This window comes from Tiliqua scincoides, chromosome 6 (assembly GCF_035046505.1).
Source record: "Tiliqua scincoides isolate rTilSci1 chromosome 6, rTilSci1.hap2, whole genome shotgun sequence".
Classification (NCBI taxonomy): Eukaryota; Metazoa; Chordata; class Lepidosauria; order Squamata; family Scincidae; genus Tiliqua; species Tiliqua scincoides.
Window position 1 is genome coordinate 15,894,705 of NC_089826.1, and position 26,803 is coordinate 15,921,507.

The 26,803-nt window shown below is 43.8% G+C and overlaps 1 protein-coding gene across 2 annotated transcripts in view; it reads left to right on the top strand.

The window, feature by feature from the left end:
- GRID2 (glutamate ionotropic receptor delta type subunit 2) overlaps positions 1-26,803 on the top strand; it is a 997,958-nt gene that overhangs the window by 842,690 nt on the left and 128,465 nt on the right. For both annotated transcript variants that reach the window (XM_066632190.1, XM_066632191.1), the window contains 2 exons: positions 2,722-2,860; positions 14,350-14,545. In XM_066632190.1, the coding sequence (XP_066488287.1) occupies positions 2,722-2,860; positions 14,350-14,545 (335 nt within the window). The remainder of the gene's footprint in view (positions 1-2,721; positions 2,861-14,349; positions 14,546-26,803) is intronic.

Genomic DNA, 26,803 nt, shown 5'->3' on the forward strand with positions numbered 1-26,803 from the left:
GCATAAACTGTAATTTAAGTATCAGTACTCTGACTCACCTTTAACTTTCCTTTGCCAAATATTTCTCCCATTAATTTCAGTTCTATTTATTGTACAGCCTTCATCATGTCCTGTCTGAACACCAGTTTTATTTTCCTAGCTACCAACGCTGGGGATGGTCTTATCTAGTTAAAGCAATTGGACAGGCAAGGGGCTTAATAATTCCTACTATTTCTAAAACATTTTATGAAATGAAAAAGCATACAGAGTAACTCATTAGAAGTTACAGTTACAATTTCTATACACGTAAATATTGAATCTGATTGTATACATATATGCGTGCTACTCATAGCTGCAGTGGTAGTCCTGGGGGAGGGCGGGGAGGGCAAAAGCCCCAGGCGCCATGCCTATGGGCCCTGTTGAGGTGGCTGCCTCCACCCACCCTCCAGAGCAGTTCTGGAGCACTCTGGTTTTCATCAGTAAACCAAAAGAAAAGGCACTCTGGAGGCCTCAGAAGGCTTTCAGAGAACTGAAGAATATCATGCAAGGCTGCGTAGCCTGGATAAGTATCAAGGAGGTAGAGTGTTGTGGGAGGTGGAATGTTGCAGTCCTGTTCCCTGGAGTGGCATGGGCCAGGTCCACAAGTGCATAGCTGTAAATATCATTGTGAATAATTTTCACAATGGAGAGAGGTGAAAAGCGGTGTGCCCCAAGGATCTGTCCTGGGACTGGTGCTTTTCAACCTCTTCATAAATGACCTGGAGACAGGGTTGAGCAGTGAAGTGGCTAAGTTTGCAGACGACACCAAACTTTTCCGAGTGGTAAAGACCAGAAGTGATTGTGAGGAGCTCCAGAAGGATCTCTCCAGACTGGAAGAATGGGCAGCAAAATGGCAGATGCGCTTCAATGTCAGTAAGTGTAAAGTCATGCACATTGGGGCAAAAAATCAAAACTTTAGATATAGGCTGATGGGTTCTGAGCTGTCTGTGACAGATCAGGAGAGAGATCTTGGGGTGGTGGTGGACAGGTCGATGAAAGTGTCGACCCAATGTGCGGCGGCAGTGAAGAAGGCCAATTCTATGCTTGGGATCATTAGGAAGGGTATTGAGAACAAAACGGCTAGTATTATAATGCCGTTGTACAAATCTATGGTAAGGCCACACCTGGAGTATTGTGTCCAGTTGTGGTCGCCGCATCTCAAAAAAGACATAGTGGAAATGGAAAAGGTGCAAAAGAGAGCGACTAAGATGATTACGGGGCTGGGGCACCTTCCTTATGAGGAAAGGCTATGGCGTTTGGGCCTCTTCAGCCTAGAAAAGAGACGCTTGAGGGGGGACATGATTGAGACATACAAAATTATACAGGGAATGGACAGAGTGGATAGGGAGATGCTCTTTACACTCTCACATAATACCAGAACCAGGGGACATCCACTAAAATTGAGTGTTGGGCGGGTTAGGACAGACAAAAGAAAATATTTCTTTACTCAGCGTGTGGTCAGTCTGTGGAACTCCTTGCCACAGGATGTGGTGCTGGCGTCTAGCCTAGACGCCTTTAAAAGGGGATTGGACGAGTTTCTGGAGGAAAAATCCATTATGGGGTACAAGCCATGATGTGTATGCGCAACCTCCTGATTTTAGGAATGGGTTAAGTCAGAATGCCAGATGTAGGGGAGGGCACCAGGATGAGGTCTCTTGTTATCTGGTGTGCTCCCTGGGGCATTTGGTGGGCCGCTGTGAGATACAGGAAGCTGGACTAGATGGGCCTATGGCCTGATCCAGTGGGGCTGTTCTTATGTTCTTATTGTCTGGGAAGAGCTTTTAAAAAAATTAGATTCATTGAAGGGATTCTCTCCCCCCCCCCCCAGAAATATATCTACACATTCCAGTGCTTGAAAGGCTTAATTAAAGACAATAGTGCAAAAATAAAACCTCCCAAACCCTCCCCCAAAAAGGAAAAATACTAGAAGTTCTTGAATTATTAACACATATGTCAAGGACTCAGTGACTTACCTTTTAAGTGCAAGTACAACTTAGTGCGGCCTTTTAAGTGCAAGTGCAACACCTTGCACTCTTGTCTGCTTTGGGACCAAAGCATAGATAACAGTCTTTAGGCACAATCCTAAGCAGGTCTACTCAGAAGTAAGTCCTAGTGTGTTCAGTGGGACTTACTCCCAGGAAAGTGAGGTTAGGATTGCAGCCAAAAATGGATAAATATCCAAACATAGCTTTATTTAGCTTGTAAATTTCTTTTGGCCAGCAATAATCATAAATAATTAACTATATAGCACATGTGAATGAGTGTGAAACCTAAGTGAACAGAAATAAAAGAAAATTTAACATAAGAACATCAATAAATGTCATGGAAGGTTGTGTGAAATCAGACAAAAGAAGAAAGCATGTGGACAAAATTTGAAAATGTGGTTATAATTGACAAGGGCTGAAAGAGCGAAGCGTTGAAAGTCAAGGTATTGCCATAGGCTGCTTTTTGTTCAGAGTTGATTTAGAACCAGCTGTCAGATCTATGTCAGCGAAGGCCATCTTATCAGAGCTCACAGAGTGAAGCCATGCCCTCCCCCTTTAGTCTAGTAATGGTTTTCATTTTATATATCTCACTTACAGACTCCAGCATATCAGTTATACTCCAGCAGCTATTCCCAGTGGTGTCCAGGAAGCTCTTTTCTGTGAATGTGATCTTAAGATGTATTCTGCTGCTTCTAATTTTTCTTTTCTCACTCCACAGGTGGAGAGGTTCCTTATACAACACTGGCAACTCGAATGATGATGGGTGCCTGGTGGCTTTTTGCCTTGATTGTTATCTCATCCTACACAGCAAATCTGGCAGCTTTCCTCACCATCACTCGTATAGAGAACTCCATCCAGTAAGTGATTTTGTTTTGTGTTACTGAAAAGATTTTTAGGCTACCGTTTGGCCCAAGCTTCCAAAGTGACTAACAATACAATTTTAATCAGATTAAGGAGAGAATAATTGGTAAATGCACAACTAAAAATAGGATTGAAACAACACTAAAACAGCAGGACACTTTAAATCAGAAGCAACAGAATTTAAATTACAGGTGCCCCCCCCCCAATATCCATGGATCTGGAATCTGAAGATTCACATCTGCAATCCCCCCCCCCATGTGCCAATTATTTATTTTCCTGTTAGCGTTATCTTAGGGCCAAATTCTATACTGGGCTAGCACCAGAGGCTGCTGTACTGCCCCAGAACCTATGTGCAAAAGTGCCATTAGGTACTTCTGTGCCAGCAGTGAGCCTGCAGGTCTGACGCTGAACCTTAGCACCAGAATGACACACTGCAGGAGCAGTCGGCGATATGTTTCGGCTTTTGGGGACATGGGGCGGGTGGAACTGGGTAGGGGGAGGGCAGACCAGAGGAAGGACCACTTTGCCGCCATCCCCTATGCCCCCCTCTGAGCCTGGAGGTCCTACATGGACCTCCTTGGTTCTACACTAGCAAAATAGCTGGCACAGCCCTGAGATGACCCACTGGGGCAGCTGGAGCTTTACATGCAGTAAAAGAACAAACATTTCCTTATCCCAAGGAGACTCCAGCAGCTGTTCCAGGCCCACAGGATACAGCAGTGGCCATTTTGGTGCTGCTCCTCCTCTGGGCACTGTGGCAGCATAGGATTGGGCTGCCCATCTTCCTCCTACAGCACTATGGATGGAAGTAAAATATCTTCGCCTGATGCCTGAAAGACAACAGTGTTGGCACCAGCCAGGCTTCACTGAGAAGGGTGTAATGGAAATGCACAAGATCTCTTGAGGAGATAGGGTGGGGTGTCAACAGTGGCCCCGTACTCTGGCAGGCAAGCATAGATTTAACCCCAGGGCTTTAATTAGCAGTGGGTTGCAGGGTTGGACAGCTGCAACCGCTAGAGTCAACCAGGTCATTAAGTGTTAAAAGCAGCACCTGTAGGAAAGAAAAGGGAAGGAAGGAGTTTGGAGTGATGAGAAAGCAGAAGGAAGAAGCTTGGAGGAGGGAGAACTAAACTGATGGATTAATGAATTGAGGAACTAATGGGACTGGCTGATGGACTAGTGCTGACTGGCCAATGCTGACTGACCGTTGGGCTAATGGACTTCTGAGGATTGCTGGAACAGACTGCCGGAGACACTGGAGATTGGTGTGTGGCTAACACTCCCAAGACGTGCTGAGGACCAGGTTGTTGCTGTGGGGGCTGGAGAAGCTGCTGGCAGGAGAGGGGAGGAAGGAGGATCTCTGCAGGTCAAACAGGCAAGCTACCCCTGTGGTGGAGTTCAGCAGTGCAGAACTAAGGCCATTGTTGGGGGAGTTTATTAGCCTGAAGTGGCCATAGGTCCTCTAGGTGAAGCTTGGACTGGGAATTTGGCAAAACAAAGGGCGCTTTGCAGCCAGGGCACCACCACAGAAAAGACCCGTCTCTCGTCACCAACCACTTCTGTTCTGCAAGTGGCAGCACCTGGAGCAGGACCTCTGTTGCAGACTTTAATGGGATGGTCTGGTTGATATACAAATTTGCTCATAAACCATGAAAGAAGAGGTGTTCTGTAGCTCCACTATTCTCCACAGTGTAGAAAGGGGAGCTCTTCCCCTTTTCCTAATGAAGCCCTTATCTTTGTGTGCACTTTGTAGAAACAGTCATTGTCTTATCTCTTCTTTCAGCTATAGTCATTTTCCTTCCAGCAAAAGCTACATTCCTTTTCCCACTCAGGATTTTCAGCATAATCATTCAAAGCATGACTCAATGGCATGTTACCTCCAATATTCCTGTAAGCCCTTTTCCAGTAACAAGTGAGGAGGTATTAAACCTTATTTATTTACCGTACTAAAAAAAATGTATACTGTTCCTCATTCAGAAGCCTCAAGCTGGCTGTTAATTCAACTTAAAATATAATGATCATAAAAAAATAATTATGGTGGGAAACAGCCGTTGTTAATGGAAATGGGAGTGAGAGGATCTCAGCAGCTACATCACCATACCTCTTGAATGAAAGGGCATATGAGGGGAAAAGAGACTACCTCTTGCTGCCTGTCCCCTTCCTCTCAACCTGTATTTCCGAAAGGCAAAGAAGAGTCTTCTCCTTCCATTTGCCCTTTCTCTTTTTATTTCATTCACCCCTTGTAATATTCCTGTTTGCTTGGAAACTCAAGAGAATGCTGAAATGGTGAAACATCAAGATTTCATCATTTCAGATTGCACATGGTGGGTGGGAGTGAGGGTCACATTTTTGAATCCTCCCTGCCTTTAAAACTCCCTGCAAACAGAAAGCCAGCAGCACGGGGGCACAGTAGTTCCAGTGGAAATCCTCCCCCTGGCCTGAAGGATTTTTTAAATCCCTGGAGGGAAGGGTCATTAGGAGCCAGTGTAATTTCTGCAAGCGACTTTCATCGGTACCACAGCATGGCGGGGAAGGGTTGAACATATGAAGCAACCTCATAATGACTACAACCATCGGTCAGTCTAGTTTAAGATTGGGTACAGTGACTGATAAGGGACTTTCCAGGGTTTCAGATAGGGGCTTTCCAAACTGGTCTGGAGATGTCGAGAAGACCTAGAACCTTCTGCATGCAACACATGTTCTCTGCCACTGAGACACAACCCCTTTGTAGAGGTTTGGTCACACGCCTGATTGCATTCACGCATGCAGACACACATCATGGCTGCTATTTCAGCATGTTTTAGAGACAGAAGCCCAAACAATGCATTCATCTTCACAGCTAGTTAGACTCTTAATAGTCACAGGAGAGCCTATGAATGCTGGTGCTACTACTGCCATGCCTACCATTCAACTAAGAAATTCTGGCTACAAAAGGACTGGTGGTGTCCCTACTAGTGTAGCTGCCTTGTCTGCTGTGTGGGATGGTGGCTCCTGGTATCGCCCTACCACACAGATGCGGAAGTAATTGGTGGTGATGTGATGATGTCACCATGTCACCACCAATTACTTCTGGGTAAGTAGCCACTGAAGAAACACTTAGAGGCAGTGGCAGGTGTGATCTTGCTGCCTGCTGCCCCCTTCCTTCCAAAGGAGAAGGAACAGGGGCTGGCAGGCAGCAAGATTGCACCCACCACTGCCTAAGCGTTTGAAGAAACCTTTAGAGGCAGCAGTGACAGGTGTGAGCTCATTCTTCACAACGTTCTAAGAGGCTATGGCCGCCATCTTGGATGGCCTCACATGATATCTTGGATGCATCCCCTCATGTGACACTCCAGGGTGGAACCTGGGACCACCTGCCCCTGACTCGGTATCCCTAAGTATCCTAGGTATCCAATGGGTATCCCAGTCCTTTACCACCCCAATTCCCAGGAAGAGAGGGGAAGTGAGCAGAGATACTTCTTAAACTGGAAAGAAGTCACTTGATATTGAATAGGAGCACTGGTCCATCTAGCCCAACTTTGTCTGTTTACTTTGCTGCAGTTCAATCCCTGCCTTGCTAGCCAAAACTGGAGATGGCAGACACAGACCCCCATACATGTAACACATGAAGTTATGGTCCTTCCCCACAGAACTGACATTCCTCCATCTCTTTTTAGGCATTCTGAATAGTAAATCTGTTATCAAGGCCAATTACAGAGTTTTGGTTGGAGAGGACTGCTGACAGAATTCCAAGAAGTATTTCTTTTCAGTGAAGGACAAAATTCTGCTCTTTTCTAACCCACCATGTCCTTTTTTCTTCTTTTAACCTGATTCATCCAGATTCGTAAACCACCCAGCTGTCATTATTATTATTACCTTCTGACATGGCTGTCATTGCAGGGCATCAGATCACTTGTCTTCCTGTGTCCTGTTTCCTAACCCTGAATAAGAATCAATCCTTGGAGCAACAGAGTGCAAGGAAAGCACAACTGTGTAGGCAGAGCTTTATCTGAATTACAATCATAAATAAGTCTATCAGAATAAGCAATCAGATGTTTGCCCTCATTATTTAGTGACTAATTGCTCCTGCACAGACAGCTTATGTTCCAACAGCAATTTCATACCAAGCAAACAACTTGTTCTTTTTCATACACAGTGTGTGTGTGCGCGCATTTAGAATTTTGTATGTGTACCCAAAAAAATAACACCTTTTGGGGAAGTCAGTCTTAAGCACTACAAACTATCAGAGCCAAAATTGGGGCTCCACTTGCAATCCTGGCCCATATGCTGCTCAGAGCCAGGACCGCAGAATGCTCCCCTCCCCCCAGGAAACTGCCATTTCCCTTCTTACCAGTCAGTTTTGGAGTCTCGAACAATGTCCTCTGGCCTGCCAAAAGGCATCTGAAGCCTCCAGAGGGCCTTCAAGCATTACTTCTGGTTTTCATTAGAAAACTTGAAGTAATGCTTAACAATCGTCCGGAGGCTACAGACAACTTTATAGAGCCAGAGGATGCCTCTGCCTCGAGGCTTCCCCAACCCGCAGAAGGGCTTTGGAGGGCTCCACCAGCTGCGCCAGCCTGGCTGCAGAGGGTGTGGATGGTGGTGCCGCACCCACAGGCCTCATAAGTGGGGCACCCTGGGACATTTGCCTCCCCAGGAACGCCGCTGTGGGGCCCAATCCTATATTACTTTCCAGGTCCAATGCAGCCACACCAATGACATGTGCTGCATCTTGCTGTGGGAGGGGGGCAGTCACAGAAGCCTCCTCAAGGGAACATTTGTTCCTTTACCTTGGGGTTGCATTGCGGCTGCATCAGCGCTGGAAAGTTGGATAGGATTGGTTTGTTGTTTTTTTCAAAGGAAATAAATGCAGAGAGTTTAGAAAAGTCAGGATCCAGATTATGTCAGTCATTTTAGCTGCTGCAGCACAAAACAGAGATTGGAATCCCTGTAGTTCAAGGAGTATCCTAAACATAAAACAAATGAACAAACATAAAACAAATGAACATAAAACAAACTGAAACAAATGTGGAATTGTATCAGATGGAATTGGTACTTTTTCAAAAATTAACATATTTTTGTTCCAATTATGTAAGATAAAAAGGTGTTTATCAATTTGATCCATTTCCGATAGGATTTCCTAGGCATTTTCCAACTTTTCACATTTTTCTTATCTGTACCATGAATGTAAATTAGTTTAGGAGTCATGTCTTCTCCCCATGGAACTGTGATGGTGGGGTTCGAATCGAATAAAGATTTCTCAACTCCCTTGCGTAGCTATAGGTCCTTGGATTCTTTAGAGCAGTGGTTCTCACACATTTAGCACCGGGACCCACTTTTTAGAATGTGAATCTATCAGGACCCACCAGAAGTGACGTCATGACCAGAAGTGACATCATCAAGCAGGAAATTTTTTAGGAATCCTAGGCTGCAATCCCACCCATACTAAATCCCATTTACTATCATTGTTAAAAGAATATACATAGTAGCTTGTTCAAAGTACAGATCTGTAACATTTCCCCAAATACAGTCACATACCATGGGAGCATCAAGTCTAATATATTAAAAATAAAAGATTGAAATGAATAGGGACCCACCTGAAATGGCCTCCTGACCCATATAGTGGGTCCCGACCCACAGTTTGAGGAAACACTGCTTTAGAGAAGCCCTGATAGCTAAACAGATATAAAACCAGTATGAGTGCAGGCCTACTAAAGTTACACAACAGGTTGTTCTGATGTTAATCTCAGAGTCAGACAGATAGGGACCAAAGTGGTTCAGATTTGACCTTTTATCATACTAGTCCTGCCATAAAAGTTACCCCATTCTTCAGGACAAGTCCTCCTAGGAGTGGTTAACAACAAGCAGAGGAAAATCTTAAAAACAAATAATTACAGTATTAAACAGTGAAAAAGTACAGCAGTCAATTGAAACATCAGCTGAAATTAACAATTAAAACTTTCCAAATGAGAAAAGTATTCATTGTCAACTTTAAAGCAGAGAAGAAATGAGCTTGATGGTGGGAATTCTAAATGAGGCACCACCAGAGGTGTCACTAGAGTGCATCATCCAGACCAAGAGCTCATTGTGTTACTCCCATACCAGACTATACAGAATAAATTGCAATATCATATGCACAACCTAAATGCAGTGGCATCATTAGGATTAGTATAACTCTCATTAACTCTATTTATTTTAATATACAGGTCACACACAAAAAAAATCAGTAACCAACAAAAAACCCAGTGGCCAACTTGATGACACTCACACAACTGAATAAGAGTTCTAGCATTACCTCTAGTACATGGAAATGAGACTCTACTAACACCTTATTGGTTCCCTGCTGTGTCATAATAACACTCTTTGGCCCTCAGAACAATCAGTTCCATTGGTCAATTTTGAGTTGAGGAAATCTACCTTTTATTACACAAGGCAGTTGTTTTCCTTTTTGGTTATTTGTTCATAAAGTTTGATAGAATACCGATATTTCAGTTTGGTTTGCTGCATTGCATTTTGCAGGAAAGTCTCCGTCAAATGATATATAACATGATCGTGCTATTTGGAATTACCAATGTTTCACAATTTTGACCATTAGTGGTGTTACATACACCCCCTGAGTGTGTCATCCAGTGCAGTCTGCACCCCCCCACCGCACCCCTTAGCAATGCCACTGAGCACCACCATGGGAAAAGCCCCATTTCCAGTACCCACTGACCAAATTTGCATCAGAGGGAATAAACGATCAGGGCCAGTCACAGAGCCTGGGCAGGCTTATGTGGCAAAAGAAATCTTTAAGGTCCCAAGTTGCTTGAGGCTTTAAAGGTCAAGATCAGCACTTCAAATGGGATCCAGAATTTATTGCATTTATATCACAGTTAATTATATGGATTTCAGCGTTTCCAGTCCTGATGAGTCATGCTTTATGCCTGCACTGGGCAATTAGACATTTTGGATTTGCTACGGATAGAATAATGTCTTCAATAATGTATTCAGCATGAAAGTGAAGATGTAGGTCAGTAGGTCACTGGCTTCTTTCACCGCTATATCTTAGTCCTCTTCTATTAACAAACTTGTGCCATTTATTGCATTCTGTTATTGTCTCCCTATCAAAATGGATGAAATAAAACTCATCTGTGACCATGCTTTGTTTTGCCTTTGCTGAGATGGAAAGATAACACCAGGAATTTAAAAATGTGCAAGGAAAACCTTTTTTCCCATTACTGTTTCCAGCGTTTTATATCATACAAATATACTGTTTGTATATTTATATTCAGCTCATTTGCCCCATAGAATGAATGGGAGGTCCACCACTGTTAAAGCCCACAGCATATTATAGGTTTGTGTTTCCATTTTCTGGTGTGCAAATGGGCATTTTGTAATTTACTGTTGGCTTTTTTAAAAGATTGCACACAACTAGCCCTTTTATCTGTCCTTAAGTGTCATCAGTTAGATTTGTGCACTTGCATAAAGCTAATTTGCGCCAGTGGCGCCTTAATGGGTCCTGGGTGTTAGATTGCTGTAGTCCTTCAGAAAGCCTAATGAATGTCATTTTAAAAAGTAAAGGCCTGGTTAAGAGGTCCACAAGGATGGGTAAATAGAGGGAAAAACATTGGGTCTGCAGACTCTTAGGGACCATCTGAAAATTGATTTGGTGTTAGTGGCATTTCAGAATCCCATCCATAAAGTTTTTTACTTTGCATATGTCTATAAAAAAATGAACTATTGGGATATGTTGCAAATACACTGAGAAAAAGCTGTAGAAGCTGGAAGGCTATTAAACTGATAAAAAGTCCAGAAAACTCCATTTTATTAAAATTAAGATATGAAAATACGATGTCGCGCATCATCTCTGTTTGACCTGCTTATATATAAGTAACATAGAATTCATGGAAACATGAATGGTACCTAATCCTATCCAACTTTCCAGCACTGATGCATGCCAATGGGGCATGCGTGGGATGCTGCAGTGGAGGAACAGTAACGGAGGCCTCTTCAAGGTAAAGAAATGTTTGTAAAGAATGTTTGTAAAGAAATCCCTTGGGGATGGGTTGTGGCTGCATCAGTGTTGGAAAGCTGGATAGAATCAGGCCCAAAGACTATTTGACCTGTATTTCTGAAGAAAATCTAGGTCTTTTCAAGACATCCGGCATTCAGTGAATGTGTATTGGAGTAGTACAGGACTGATCCTAACATTACTCCCAGGAATAGAGGAGGAGCAATTTTGGCCAGCCCTTCCTTCTGCAATCTCCCATGCAGATGATGTGAGAGACGTGCAGAGCCAGGCTTCATGTTACTATGCTATATTCAATGCCTGACAACTTATGTTTTGTTTTGAAATACCCCGTACATACTCTTATTCTAGTGTAATTAATGCATATTGGTTACTGATTTCTAGAAAATGTTTTCTTACTCCTTTCCCCCCTCCTTCCACTTTCACACTGAGTGTTGGTAGGAATTTGAAAAGCAAAGGTAGTAGAATAGTGTGGATGTGAAAGGCAGGCAAAGGATGACTGAAAGGAGATAAAGTTGGACTCTGACAGCCTGATCTTATTGAGGGCTTACAGAGACAGATCTGACAATCCATCATCCTAAGTCACCTTAAGATGTCATTAAAGGCGCATTGCTGTCATGTGCTGTGAGACCACCAGCGCAAATGCCTGGGGGCCCCATGCAAGCTCCATTGGCAGCACCAGAGCACGTATGGTGACAGTGGGAAATGTTCGTGGCCAGGAGGATTGGGGCAGGGAGCAGAGTTGGAAGGGGGCTGTTTTGAGGGAAGGAGGGGGTAGATTTCGGTGGCACACATGCCAGATCCTATCCTCATTTTGAAGAGAGCCCTATGCAGCTATACATGTATAGGTTCTGTTTCAACTTTCAGCTGAATACATAGAAGTTGGGCCAGAGCTGGTGGGTGCAGTTGCACACCCCTCCTTCACTGAACATTGGAAGTTGTCTGAAAGACATTGGAACTCTGCCGTCTGAGCTGTAATTGTAGCCTGTCTTCTATTTGCTTTGGTCATGGATAAATGCAAAGGTTCCCAACTCTCCAGGAGAATTTGGACCTCATAACTCTTTCTGAGGGAGGGGGTGGCAATGGCACTCCCAAGATCGCACTGCTGACTTTTACACTACCTGGTGGTTGTTGCCTTGCCCATGCTGGGCCATCGGTGTGTGCACAGTGTGCATTTGTGACTGGCTCTAAGACAAGAGGGAGGATCTGCTTTATACTGGCGTATGGAAGCCTGCAAAACTTAGCATTTGGCCCCCCTCCAGGAACGCCAGTGAGTGTGTGCTGCCACTGCCAATATTGTTCTCTTCCTGGGCCTGATTCATCCTCCTCTTTGTCCCCTCCCTGCCTCCCTCCCCCCCGCCTTTGTCAACTTATTGGCACTAGTAGGGGTCCCCAGTCTGTTGGCATTCAGAACCAGCTGCTCACCACTTGTAGCAGTGACCAGGCCACATCAAATGGCTTATTGCCTTTTGCAACTGCTGCAAAGGGTTTTATGCCAGTGGAATGAGCATTCTGGTGGCGCAAGGCCCAAGTAGGGTTGGGTCACTAGTTCCACAAATCGTACCCTTCAATAATCACCTTTCTTCTCTGTCCCTTCTCTGTCCCCCTGATTGCAAAATCAGGCTTTGTGATCATTGCACTTAAAATATAAGAGCTTGCTTATATAAAAAGGCTATCTCAAACAGTGCATTTTTAAACCTTTTTTGGGTGGGGGGAGGCAATACACTTGTAGTAAACCACATCAGGACAAACTCTAATTTTTAAGGTGTTTTCCTGACATGGGTCACACTAGCCCTCACAAAGTCATCATATTTAAGATGCAAATTCACCACAGAAAATTAATATGTTAAAGTCACCTTGTGGTCATCTGACCACATTAAAACTTAATATGATAATCTTTAAAACTTTATTGATGAAGTGAAAATGCTCTTGAACAGGAATATCATCACTGCTTGCTTGTGGTGGGACAGCAAGAGAATGTGTTGCATAGGCCTCAAAGGACCTGTTTTTATGTCCCATCAGTAGCCACACTCTGTGCTCCTGATGAGCCATCCCTAAAATGCAGGGCTGGTGCAAGACCTCCTGACATCTGAGGCTGTATATCAAATGTTGCCTTCTTTACCTGGTGACATACCAGCCTCTACTTCTCTCACTCCCTGGATTGGAAAACAAAGAGTGGAAGAAGGAGAGTGGTGGGCTAGTCTTGCATGGGAGAAGGAGGAAGTACTTTGGATGGAAATGGGCAGAGAGAGGTGGGCGTCCCCTGCCATTTTGTTTCCTGAGGCATCCGCCTCAGTTAGCCGTATGGATGGACCAGTCCTGCTGCCATGAGCAGAGGAAAATGGTGTGCCTAAAACCATTGTGCAGCCAATCTTTTACACAGTTATGCAAACAGCCAGACCCAAGTGAGATTCTATTGGCCACCCACCCAGAGACTGTAGCAAACAGCAGTTTTGTGGGGTAAATTTGAAGCAAATTGAGGCAAACAGCATCCTTAGGATCAGATTCCAGCAGGGAAATAATGTGTGGAAGGGAGGACTAATCCATACCTCAACCTTTGTGCTTCAGTTCTGAACTGGATCGTGGGAGGGGGCTGACTGCTTTTGGCTTTAAACACAAATCATTTATTTAAAGTAAAATCAAATTTGTGCCAGGTAAAACACACACACACACACACACACACACACACACCCCTTATGAAGAAGAAGAATGCTTTATACTGTTACAATTTAGTTCACTTTTATTATTTTTAACCATTTATGGTGGTTTTAAATACAAGTGTGTACCACTTAACGATGGGGATACCTTCTCTTATTCCCATTGTTATGCGATTAGGTCATTAAGTGAACATTCAGTCCAATCTATTACCATTGCTGTGTAAACAGACACTCCTTGCCAGACACTAGCTGGCTGCACAGGCTTCTGGAGATAGATAGTCTCTTCTTTGCATTAAGAACCTCTTTGTGGTGTTAACAGACACTCTGCTGCAGGGTATAGGACATGCAATTACCTCCCGAAGAGCCTCTTTATTGTGCTGTGACCACCATCATATATGCAATCATAATGGTTGTTAAGCGGCACACGCCTGTAGTTTTTATGTTTGTGTGAGCATCTTTAGGTGATCCTTGAATTCAAAAGGTGGGACATAAGTTAAATAACATCTATAACACCTCTTAAAGCTCTCTTCCCCCTCTCCTGCTTTGCCCTTTAAAAGAAAATGCCTGGTATGCCCAGCTTCTCATAGGTCTCTCTTGTTTAAAAAATCCATTATCTTTCTTCTCTTGTTCCTCCAGCTCCATAGTTTCCCTAGTGCCTTAAACTATAAAGGCAATTCTCCTCGCCTTGCTTTGACTTTTAAGAACGTAATAAAACAAAATAAAAACAACTTGACAGCTGTCGTCATACATGTTGGCCTTTGCTTGCCAGTGGCCTGGAAATGTGAAATCATGTCTTTTGTGTTTTATTTATTTATTTTAATCTTCTCCAACCCTTCAGGTCTCTCCAGGATCTCTCCAGGCAGACCGATATCCCTTATGGCACTGTGTTGGACTCTGCCGTCTATGAGCACGTTCGAGTGAAAGGGATGAATCCTTTTGAAAAGAACAACATGTATTCCAAACTGTGGCAAATGATCAACCGAAGCAATGGCTCTGAAAATAATGTGCAGGAATCCCAAGCAGGCATTCAAAAGGTAAGAGCTGTGGTGCATCTTTTTCCTCCAGCTGCTATACAAACAGTATTCTGCTACCTAGGGTGCAGGAGTTGTAACAACATGGAAAATAGTCATTGTGTACTAAAGTTGGCATGTGTTTTATGTAGTAGTGTAGCTATGGGAGGGGTTGCACGGTAAGTACTGCCGGCACCGTAATGCACCATTTAAGCATCCCCTCCCACTCGCCGTCAGAGCCATTCCAGGCGGTGAACTGCAACATGCTTTTGTTGCCATTTAATTCAGCCTCTCCTGTGCTTTGCATTTCACCACCTGGAATGGCTATGACAGCAAATGGGAGGGACCACTTATGCAGTGTGTTGTGACACCTGCAGTACTTACCGCACCAACCACCCTGTAACTGCGCTACTGGTTTTATGGCAGTCCACTTCTGCCAAACACAGAGCTTAGCAGTACTTTACTCTGCTCCTTAAACAGCCATTTCTTGTCATTTCAAACAAAAAAATCAAAACTTTTTTTTCCAGGAAAGATACAGCATTTTATCAAGATTTTTTAAAAATGTGAATTTATGTTTCTGTTATGAAGATCTGTTTTCATCTACAACTGGAGCGCAAACAGATCTTCATCATATCCACAGAGGTTACAATAACAGCCTGGGTTTTTTGCTCACAGAAAAGGTTTAACTTACTCATTAGAATGAATAAGGTTGTCTTGTTGCCACCTGAAGATTTGTATTATAACTTTAGAACTCCTGGGCTAAACAGAAGGTACAGCAGCCTCAGCTTCTTATATTCCTTCCTTCCCAAATTCTGTCATCAGCTCTCCTCTCCACCAGCTGCAGCATGCTGGACTCCAGGAGCACCAGCAGGTGTAGAAAGGAGATGGAGTACAAAGACCAGGGGTAGTATGAACAAGATAAGGCAGTAGCAGAAGTCTCCTGTCCAGTTCGAAGTTTCAAAGTTACAGTGCAACTCTCTGGATTGCAATTCAATCAAGTTCATCTTCAGTATCCATAGATGATCCATTCCCGGACCGCTGCGCCCCCCCCCTGCAGATACTGAAACCCACAATAATTAAATCTGTGGGTTCTGGTCACATCCAGAGCCGTTCTGAGGCCCTCGGACATGACCAAAACAAGTTTCCAGTCGTGTCTGGGAGGTTCTCAGCAGGTCCTCAGCCACAGTTTCAGAACTGCAGTGGGTGAAATCAATGGGTTCCAAACCCATAAAGGGGGTTCCAAACCCATCAACCCCCATAAAGAGGACTCACTGTATTTGAATCAAACAACCTCATAACTGTGAAAGTACTCTGTCACTGAAACAAGTTGCTTACGGAGATTGTGGAACATCCTTCCCTAGAGGTTTTCAAAATACAGGTGGAGCCTATTTATCTGCGTTAGTTCCAGTCCGTGACTCGGCGCAATTAACAAAAAACGTGTTGTGCTAAATTCCATAGAGTTATGCAAATACACTGCAGCCTGACACTTCCGGATGGAAGGAAACTAAGGCAGCTGTTATCAATCCCCTCTCCTCTGCTCCGTACTCATCTTTCCCCATTGCCAGCTGCCCAGCTTCTTTCACATAGGATGCTGATCTTTTAAGAGTCCAGCCCTATGCGTTTCTACTGAGAAGTAAGCCCCATTGTAGTCAATGGGGCTTACTCCCAGGAAAGTGTGGAGAGGATTGTAGGCTATATCTCATGCTTTGCTTGGTGGGAAGGCTTGCTTGTGTCCATGATAGCCTGCACCATGGGGGGGGGGGCTTGCTTGTGTCGGTGATTGCCTGCACCATCTCAATGGGGGGGGATTTGGAAAACACTCCCTGGGTTTTTTAAAGCAATCCCCTCTGTTGCTACGACACCTGCCCTTGAGTGAGTGAGTGAGAGAGAGAGAGAGAGAGCTCCACCTTGCTGCACATGTTCTGACTACTGAGATTTTTGGGCCCTCCCTCCCCTCTTCAACCTCTTTGCTGGCTCAGGGGCTTCAGGAGTGTTACTGTTCCTTTGCAAGGGGAACCACTTTCAGGGCATCAGGGCTATTTCCCTGCTAGGCGAGGCAGAGCCTTTTTGCAGTGTTTTGGGCTGCCTGGAAATGGAGCGAGACGAGACTCTAGCGCAGGGCAAAGGTGTGTGTGACTTTTGGTTCCCCCACCCCATTCTTGTTAAGACAAATCAGCAGATTAAAAATCCGTGGATAAATAGGCTGCACCTGTACATTTGTACAATAAACTGTCAAGGAGTCTTCAGTACAAGACTGAAGGGGAAGGTAATGAAAAATTTTTTAAATTTAATTACTTTATTCAGTTTTGTAATTAAAAATTCATTTATTTAGTCATTCATATATATCATTCAGCCATCTTCAAATCCCATTGAAATACTTGGGACATAAATTCTCAATGCACCTCTAGATTGTATCATATATTTTACATTTGTATATTGGCAATTACATTGCAAAACTCCATCCAGTTCAGAGTTTTGGAATGGTTTTCTTCAGTCCTGTCAAATCCAAGATAAACTATTTTTGGAGCTATTGATTTTTTTCTGTATTGAAAATCCACGTGCTAGAGTACTCGATGCATCCTTGATGTGGTGACATTTGATAGGAGCTCAGAAAGAAGAAGGTTGAAAGTGAAAAAGAAAGGCTATTATAAAGTCCTATCCTGCTGGGAATCTCATGATAACAGAAGAACTGCAAGCTGAAAAAAGATTTAAAAGAGTCACAACTCTCCTCTTCATTTATATTGCCTCGTCAACAAAGACTCACCCGAGACTCGACCACATAAAAATGGAAAGTGAAAAAGAGTACCAAAATGTACTCACAAAACACTGGCAGAACATATTATGAGACTGAATATGTTTGAGATATCCCTGGGGCATTTGGTGGGCCTCTGTGAGATACAGGAAGCTGGACTAGATGGGCCTATGGCCTGATCCAGTGGGGCTGTTCTTATGTTCTTATGAGATGTACATGCTTAAAGAATGAGCAGGGCAAAATTGACCATAAATGTTTCTGAACTAGTTTGCAAATCTTGTAATATACCTGGGAGGGAAACGTGGTTTTTTTTTTTCTTTTTTCTTTCAAGAGGCTCATATAAGAGACAGCGGTAGAATAGAAAGGGGTATCAGAAACTGTCAACCGAAGGTTGATGGGTCTTGTAGATGAGCCAAGCAATCAGTGTAGCACAACGTAAGAGACTTCCAGGGTACTGTTCTTTAATTTCTAAATGCATCATACATGGTACTGGGTTGTTTTTACGGACAGAAACACAATTGCCTATCTTGTCAGTTTCCCACTGAAGGATAAACAATATCATGTGCTGGCATCAAATAACCAACATTAAGCATCTTAAAATTAGGTCAGCCCCTTTTGTGACAAGTGATTACAAGATTCTCCTCCTCTACCACCTGATTGCTGCCCCACACATCTCTCCTTTTCATGTTTCATGGAAAGGAGGAACATTTCCTCCTTTCTACCTCAGTGTTGTTCATCTAACATAGACTACATGGGACCTGGATCAAGCTTGCAAATATTTAGGGTGCAATCCTAACCAACTTTCCAGCACTAACATAGCTGTGCTAATGTGGCGTCTACTAGATCTTGCAGTGGGGAGGCAGTCAAGGGGGCCTCCTCAAGGTAAGGGCATGTTTGTTACCTTACCTTGGGGTTGCATTGCGGCTAGGCCAGTGCTGGAAAGTTGGTTAGGATTGTGCCCTTACTCTCCTCTTTGCTTCTGGTAAGTAAAAATGATCTCTGGGTGACAAGGCAGCAGGGATGGAAATTCAAGTCAGGTGACTAGTCCAAGTCACAAAAACATGGGTTTTTTGTTAACGGACAGACTTTCTGAGTCACCCAGAGCATTTTTACCACTTGAAAAGAACAAAGTCATGAATCTTTCCCTTCAAAAAGCCAGCTGTAGCTCTGCAGGAAAAAATGGAGCTGCTGCAGGTGTGTGTGCCGTGTGTCGGAATTCTCTTTAAACGCTCCCCTGATGTCCCCACCCCATCTGTGTGACAGCAGGGACAGAAGCTGAAAGAGAGGAAGGTCACGTTTTCAAGTCCAATTGCGCTGAACTTGCCCATCTGCAAAACAGGGAAAGGCTTTGTACAATGGACTACGCACAGGTCATTCCTTTCAGGCCATCGGTGTACCCCAAATAACTAACAGGTAGATGAGTACAGGCAGCACTGGAAAAATATATCCGTGAGCTAGTCTTTTTTGTGAGGCTCTTTGTGAGGTTGCTTTAGATGATCTCCCAGAGAATGGCCTGTGGTGAGCTTGCAGAAGCTACGCATGTCTGGGTCTGATCTGTGCCTGGATGTCAGGCCACTTAGGAACCCTAAGAGTATCATGTTGTACATCCTCCAAAGTAGACAGGCAAGGTGTAAGTGTAGTTAATAATAAATTATTATTGTTGATGTCATCTCCTACATTGCAAAATTTGAGGTTCAGTAGATTGTTGTTGTTTTTTTTTGCCAAAGGCAATGGATATAGATGGGATATGGAAGTAGTGAGCATTCCAACGGATGAAGGAAATGGGTTTTATTAGCCTAATTAAGAAACAAGCAAAATTTCTAAGCAAGCAGAATAAGGCCGCAATCCTAACCAACTTTCCAGCACTGACATAAGGGCAATGCAACTCCGAGGTAAGGGAACAAACACTGCCTTACCTTGAGCTGGCCTCCATGACTGCCCCCAACTGCCCCCCCAACTGCAAGATGCAGCACATGCCCCCCTGGCACAACTATGCCAGTGTAGGAAATTTGGTTGGGATTATGCCCTAAGACATACAGCTAAGCAACTGATTCAGGAAGAACCCATTTGATTCTCACCTCTTCCATGAACTCAATTGAAGGTTGCAACCATTCTCCCTCTGCCTCAGTTTACCATGTGTAATAATATGGGAATTACATTGAACCACTACAGGGCTGTCATAAGAACTGCAACAAGATAATGTGTGCAAGTGCATTGAATACTCAGAAGCATGATACAAATGCAAAGTAACATTTTTTTTCTCCTAATTATTCTTTCATTCCTCTTTGACATCCATTCCAAATGCTCTTCGCCTTACTACATTTGTCTTTGTATATGAGATGTCCTCCTAGCTGATAGCTTTTTTTTTTTCTTCAGTCATCTGCACTGTGAAATATCTGCCTCCTTAACTGAATGGAGCAGAATCACAATGTGTTTAAATAACACCTCAGTGCATTTAACTCAGTATACAAAATATTTAGCTAGTAGGAAAAAAAAAAATTCTGTCAAGTGAAATAAAGCTCTTGAATTGTGCAGCACAAAGAAGCTTGTCTCAGCCTCTCAAGCCCAGGACATTAATATTCAGACTTTGACTCAGGTACACAAACAATAACAGAAATGTTTGGCTTAAGGCTGCCCCCCCCCCCCATTTGTCCCCTTCCTTTTTTCTTATTCTAATTGGAATGAAGAACTTTTTTCCTGTCAGATTACATTGTGGCTACGTGAGTTAGAGGTAGCTGTTTAATTATGCTGCTGACAGTGTCCTAACAGTGCCAACATGAAGGTGTCTCAAAATTCAAAGGATAAGTTAAAAATGCCGTTTAGCAATGCTGTGAGGAAACTGGTGGCGAGAACCGAGCCACAGCTATGAGAACGGATGACTTTGCAAAGCCTCTCAAGGACCTGAAATAAAAACTTTTACAATACTAAGAGTAACAGAAAGTTGGATTGCAATAAACTATGGCAACTGATATGGCTGAGCCAAAAGCTCTTCACTGAGTACTTTCAGCCCAAAATTGGGAATGGGGCGGTGGTGTAGCTACAGGGGGTGGTGTGATAAAAGTATTACAATGCATCTAATGTCTAATGCAATGCATCTAATGCATCACAATGTAATGTAAGCCACTTCACCCACTAACCTTTGGAACCATTTTGGGCAGCAACGGTAATGCACAGGCACATTGCTGTTGCTATGCAGAATGGCTCTGATGGTGAGTGGGAGAGACCACTTACACGGAGCATTGCGGCACATACAATACTTACCACACCACCTTCCTGTAGCTATGCCACTGGGATGGGGTATGTTTCCAAACCTATCACCTGCTTTATTTTATTTCTGTGCCGCTACCTGTAGTAATGGCAGCAGTGCTTCCCACTGTAGCCGCCAGCTCTTGGTCACCATTTTTTCCCCATACTCCCCCCTCAACTAATAGTAGATCATCATGTAGCATCACTCTGAAGTGGGTTCTGAACAAAAATGGTAGCCACTAGCCATAGAAATATGGGGCATGCCAGATGGGAGTCCTTTCCCAGTCTCTGTTCTTTCTACAGGACTGGAACAAAGCAAGGAGACTGTGTCAAGATGAGCCAAATGGAAGGGGTTCCATCTCTTCATCTCCCAACCCCTATGGCTGCTTTCTAAGGCAGCCATGATAGAGTTCTTCCCATCCCTTCTTCCTCGAGTGTGCTAGAGGAAGAAGAGGGATGCAGCTGCCCAGTTCCTTCTCCCACTCACTCAAAGTGAGCAGTGGATCGGAACCCTGACTGGAGTGGTGCCATGAGCAGTGGGCTAGAAGGGGCCATGGACAGGTATTGTACAGGTAGGATAGAGCATGGACAGGTAGGTACAGAGCACTCCTGGTCGGTTTGCTGCTTCCCCAATTTGACACTCAATGCGAGCCTTTCAGTTACCTTCACTGGAAGATCAGCCCTGCCCACTGGCAGTGGGAATCTCACTGTGTTAAGTGTAGTGAGTGAAATCGTGGCCCCTACCATGTTACAGCTTTCCATGATAACTGTAGAACAGCAATAGCAAAATCAGTGCATTTTTTGAAAAGTGTGCATGGATACACATAATCTCCTCTGTGTTAATAGAAGGGAGAAGACTAGATTCTAGATACAATTACTGTAACCATGAAGACACAAGGAGAATGGTGGACAGGTTAGTGGTGGATAGAATAGAATCTGCTCTCATGAATGGATTGAGTTTTCTTTGAAAAAAAAATGTATTTGTGTACTGTCTATCCCCAGCATTTAGGGAGGCTCTGTATACTTGCAAGCTTATATTAGAAATAAAATAATAAAAATAGACTGGAAAAGGGCATTTTAATGATTAGGTTGTTAAAGATCTTCAAGAAATGTACTGTGAAAAAGCATGGGTCATGGCCCATTTGGCAATTATCTACTCCTGTCCACTTGGGGATTTTGAGAGGCAAAAGCTATTGTACTACTCTGGGTTGAACGACTTTAGTTGGATTTTCTTTGGTTGGTTTGTGTCAGATAGTTAACCTTTTTTTTTCAAAATAATACCTTGGCAAAACTCACCCATGAAAGGTTGATAATAATGGCAGGAACACTGCCTAATCCCCTGTCAGCTTTCCCAGTCCCACATTTAGTATCTTGCCACCTGTCAACACATCAGGGGGTGCCTTTGCAAAACCGATGCCTAATAGCCTCATTGTAAATCGTGTTCGGTTTGTATTAGCCAGCTGGAAAAAAAAGAAAAAGTGACTGTATAATCCTCACTTTTTTCTTACACCAGAACGTAGAATATTGTTAAGAGAAAAATCTCTGCAAATCCTTAAATAATCTTGTTGGCATGCAGCAATTACAGTCTGACCAGCAATGCTGTCATCTTTCCCTCCATATTAATCTTTTGGTAACAAAATAAAAAATCTGAATTTTGCCTTCAATTCCAATCTGTGGAAGTTAAGTAAATTTGCAGATATTTTGTATTTTACATATCTGCCTTCATCAACATCCATTCCGCTTGGCTGACACAGAAGGAAAAGCAAGATAGCTTTACCCATGATGTAGGTTTGGCTCAAGTGCTTGGCACCCTTGCCATAATTTCTTCACACTTATTTTTTCACATTTTTATACCACCCTTCCTTTAAGGAGCTCAGGGTGGCGTACATAGTTCCTCCTCTCCTTTTGTACTAACAACCCTGTGAGGTAGGCAAGGGTGAGAGATAGTGACTGGCCCAAGGTCACCCAGGAAGCCTCATGGCTGCACGGAGATTTAAACCTGGATCTTGCAGGTCTGAGTTCCGTTCCCACAACACCAGACCATCGTGGCTCAAGAACTTTATTTTCCCCCACTCCACCTTCATAGCATACAAATGTTGCTAGTAACTATGTTGATGTGATATCTTACATTTTTACTATGTGCCATGGCATTGCGGGGGGGGGGGGGTTGCGGGCCGTACCGGGTGACCCACATGGGGGGGTGACACCACTACTGGTCAAAATTTTTAAAATCTTTGTGTTTTCAGCTAATACCATCATACAATGCATAACTTCATGCAGAATGCAATGGAACAAATCACATTGAAATATCTTTATCAAATGTTATAACCAAAAAACCAGAAGGGGCGGGGCGATAGTGATGGCGTTGCCCCACCCACTGCATGGGAGTAGGTCCAGCATGGGGGTGACATACTAGTCTCCCAAACTGGGTGAAACAAACCCTAGCGACACCACTGACTATATGGAGTTGCCATCACAAGAAGTCGAGGAGACAGCATCAGTTTATGGTGACTTTCCAAATTGATTTCAAAAATTGGCACTCGCTTTTATGGAGTTTTGTTCTTCTAATAAGTGGAATCCTTGTCACAAGAGGCAGTTTTAAACAGTGAACACAGTTGTTATGTACTTGCATTTTGGAAATCAGCCCTGCAGTGCCAACAATTCTCAAGGCATGGTTACAAAGTACCCTGTGAGAAATAGACATTGAGTGAAAAAGCAAACCAAATACACCACATACACCAAAAGAGACACACCGAAGAAGAAAGAAAAAGGATCATTCTTGTTAACAAGCAAAATAAAGACGTGCTATACAAAGGCTGACCAACTTTGCATGTGCCACTTCTCTGTCATCTGGGATGACACCATGACACCAGTCGTGGGGGGAGGGTAAATGGACATTCCCAGGGCTACCTTGGAAGCAGCCGTCTAAGGACATCACAGTTTAGATCAGGGGTATCAAACTCGTTTCATACCGAGGGCTGAATGGCATTCATGATGCCTGCTGAGGGCCGGAAGTGATGTCATTAGGCAGGAAGTGATGTCATTAAACAACTCATACCCAAAAATTAGCACTTTTTCTCACTTAGGAATTCATTAACTTCAAATGACAAAAGAGAAAACACACAAATCTTTATCATAGTTCAAGATATGGGAGAGCCCAATTTTCGCGGGGGCTGCTCTTTTAGCAGTAACACCTCAGCACTGCTCAGCAGCTGGGAGCCCGAGGGCTGGATAAAAAGCTTCTGTAGGCCGCATCCGGCCCCCGGGCCTTATGTTTGACACCCCTGGTTTAGATGATGATGTCACTGGCACTGTTGACATTCCTGCAAGGATGGAGGAGAAAGAGGAATATTTCTGCAAGAACTTGAGACGTAAGTGCCAGTAACAGTATACATTCCAGATATGCTGCCTGCATTGCAGAGGGTATATCTTTTGCCTTAGAAATTCATGAACAGCTGTTTAAAAATGTAAGAGATGTTGTATCTTCATGCCTATTGGTACCCCCCTCCCCGAACTGCAGAGATTCACTGACAGTACATTTTGTTTAAAGTTCCTGTGCTAACAAGGAAGGGAAGGGACTTGCCAGTAGCTACACTGATGCAGCATGGTAAATCAAGGGGTTGCATCAGCTTTGTAGGCATATTGTGATGACCAAAAAAACTGGCAAGTATTTTGGACCACAGGCCCACACAAAGTTAGACATGCGTAACAGCCCAATCCTGAGGTGCCTGGAGCACGGGGTTGCCGTGGCACAAAAAATGGCTACCACAGCATCCAGCACATCTCAGATAGCCACCACCGCCCCCTAGGGAGAAGAGGACTTTCGTCCCCTTCCCCCAAGTAAAGGAAGTAGCCCCACAATGGGGCTACTCAATTCTACAGCAGCTTTGGAGTTGTCACAGAATCAAAGAGTTCCATGTTAGGTCACGTGGTCCGACACGGAGCTTAGGATCCAGTGGAGCTGAGTTCCATCAGTCCTGCCCTCCTCCCATCTTGCTCCCTCCCCCAGAATGCCCTCTCTCCACCTCCGCCCCATCCCGGAACACCTCCTCCCCGCCTCCCCCCACACTCCACCTATGTCTCCACTGCCTGGTGGTTTGGACAACTGCAGAGTGGGGGTGCACCGGCTTTCCACTGGCACTAGCCCAGTGCCAACTGGTGTTGGGCTAGCTCTGGCACTAGGTCAGCGCTAAGCCTTGCAAACTTGCCTCACAGCATATTTGCAACAGTGTGCACCAGCGGTAAGCCAGCACACATAGCTCAGGATTGGGCTTTAAGTCCACTGTTTTCAGTAGACCAAAGTGTAGTTTGGGTTCGATTCTTACCAGCATATACAGAAATTTGCTGCAGAATGGGAAAAATCACAAACGTTGGAATGGGCTGTAAGCAATAGATTGCATCCTAAGGTTTCCGTTCTCTGGAGAAGAGTTCCATCTTCAAGAGGAAGGAAGCTTTAGGATAAATCCCACTGTAAGGAAACAGTGTTTTTTCAAAACACTGACAAATTATGCCTGTGTATCTGTATTTTATTCTGTTCAGCCCTTTGAATGCAGAGGTGCACTTACATTTTGAATGGCTGACCTTGGCAGAATTATTCATGAGTCAGCCCCTCAAAAATCTAATTGTTCTGCTTGAGGTTAGGTCACTGAAGATTATGCAATCCATGCATTTGTCTTTTTAGCTGAGAAAATCCACTAAAAATTACATTGACTGAAATAGTTACTTGGTACGTTATAAATTTAAATATTCTGTATTTGGAGCTTGTGTCTGAATTTCATATTTAATATTTGTGCAGATAATATCTATGGGTGCGATCCAAATTGTGCCCTAGGCCAGGCAAATCCCTTGCGCTGGGTGTTGCCAAAGTGCTGTATGGCTGGCTGGCTTGAGTGCTGTAAATCCCGTAAGGCATTTCTGCACCAGCATGGGATGAGGTAGACTGGTGCACATCAGTGTGCTGGCCTCTGGAGGCTGATTTGGGCCCCCGCTGTGCCAGTGGATGGGTTTATGCCGGCCTTTCTCTTTATGTGGCAGAGATCCGAGTAGTCCCATTCAGGCCACTACCACACAACATGGAGTAAGGGAAAGTGATTCCCTTTGCCCTGTGTTGTGCCACAGCCAGCCCCAACTATGTGCTGGATAAAGCTCAGGTCTGGCCTGCCTGTTCCAGCACAGAACAGAACAGGGCTGTATGTGTGATTCGATCTCGGTATGACCAAAGGCTAGAGGAGTAAAACAAACCAACTACTTATGTGCTTTTTGTTAGTATATAACTATTTTGGTCTTATGAAGGGTATGTATCTCTTCATAAATGTATCATTTATATCTAATCAAATCAAGTCTTTATTATGTTCTCAGGCTAGCAAAGAATAAAATCAATACTGCACTTCTAAAACAGCTACATGATTTACATTGGCTCCAACTAGATAAAACTAAACTTATATCCTAAAATGGGATAAAATAGAAATAGGAACAAGTCAAAAGGTTAAAATAAGCTAAAACTACATTTAGTTTTTCAAAGTCAGGCTAAAGTTAGCGCTAAAAGTATAAAACAGATATTCAAACATAAGATCTCCCACCCCGCTTACTGTAACTCCCTTATGTATCATTTATATTGATACCATACAATATGTATCATTGAATGAATTTTAGATATAAAGGGATGTCCCCATTGTCTGCAGGGGTTCTGTTCCAGGACCCCACACAGATAAGGAAACCTGCTGATAATGAAATCCGCAGGTATGGGGGCCCCGTCTTTCGGAGGATGCATGGCATCCCCAGCCCTCAGGAAGCCTTAGATTAGAAGGTCACTTCTGGTATTATGAAAAAGTCACTTGTGTTTTTTTTGTAAAACTGGAAATGACCGAGCATTTTGAGGGCCAGAGAAGCCATGCACAGCCTCCCCGGCCCTCAGAATACCCTCCAGAGGTGAAGGGAGTACAGCTCCCCTTGTCACCAGAGGGTTCATGTGGGTCCAACCGGATACTAAACCGGAAAGCGGATACTAAAATCTGTAGGTCCTGAATCTGCAGATATTGTGAGCCCACCTGTATACTTATTTTAAATTTGTCTCACCCTATCCTGAAGGGTCAAGAGCGACAACAAAGCAGAGATCTATGAAATGAAGAAAATGTATAAAATACAGAATATTTTAATACAATGTCCTTAAATAATACATTAACAGCACAATCCTAAGCATATTTATTCTGAATAAGTAAGTCTTTCCCCCCCCCACGCCAAAAACTTATTTGAACTGCCCGTTATGTGGTAGTTTGGTAGAGAAA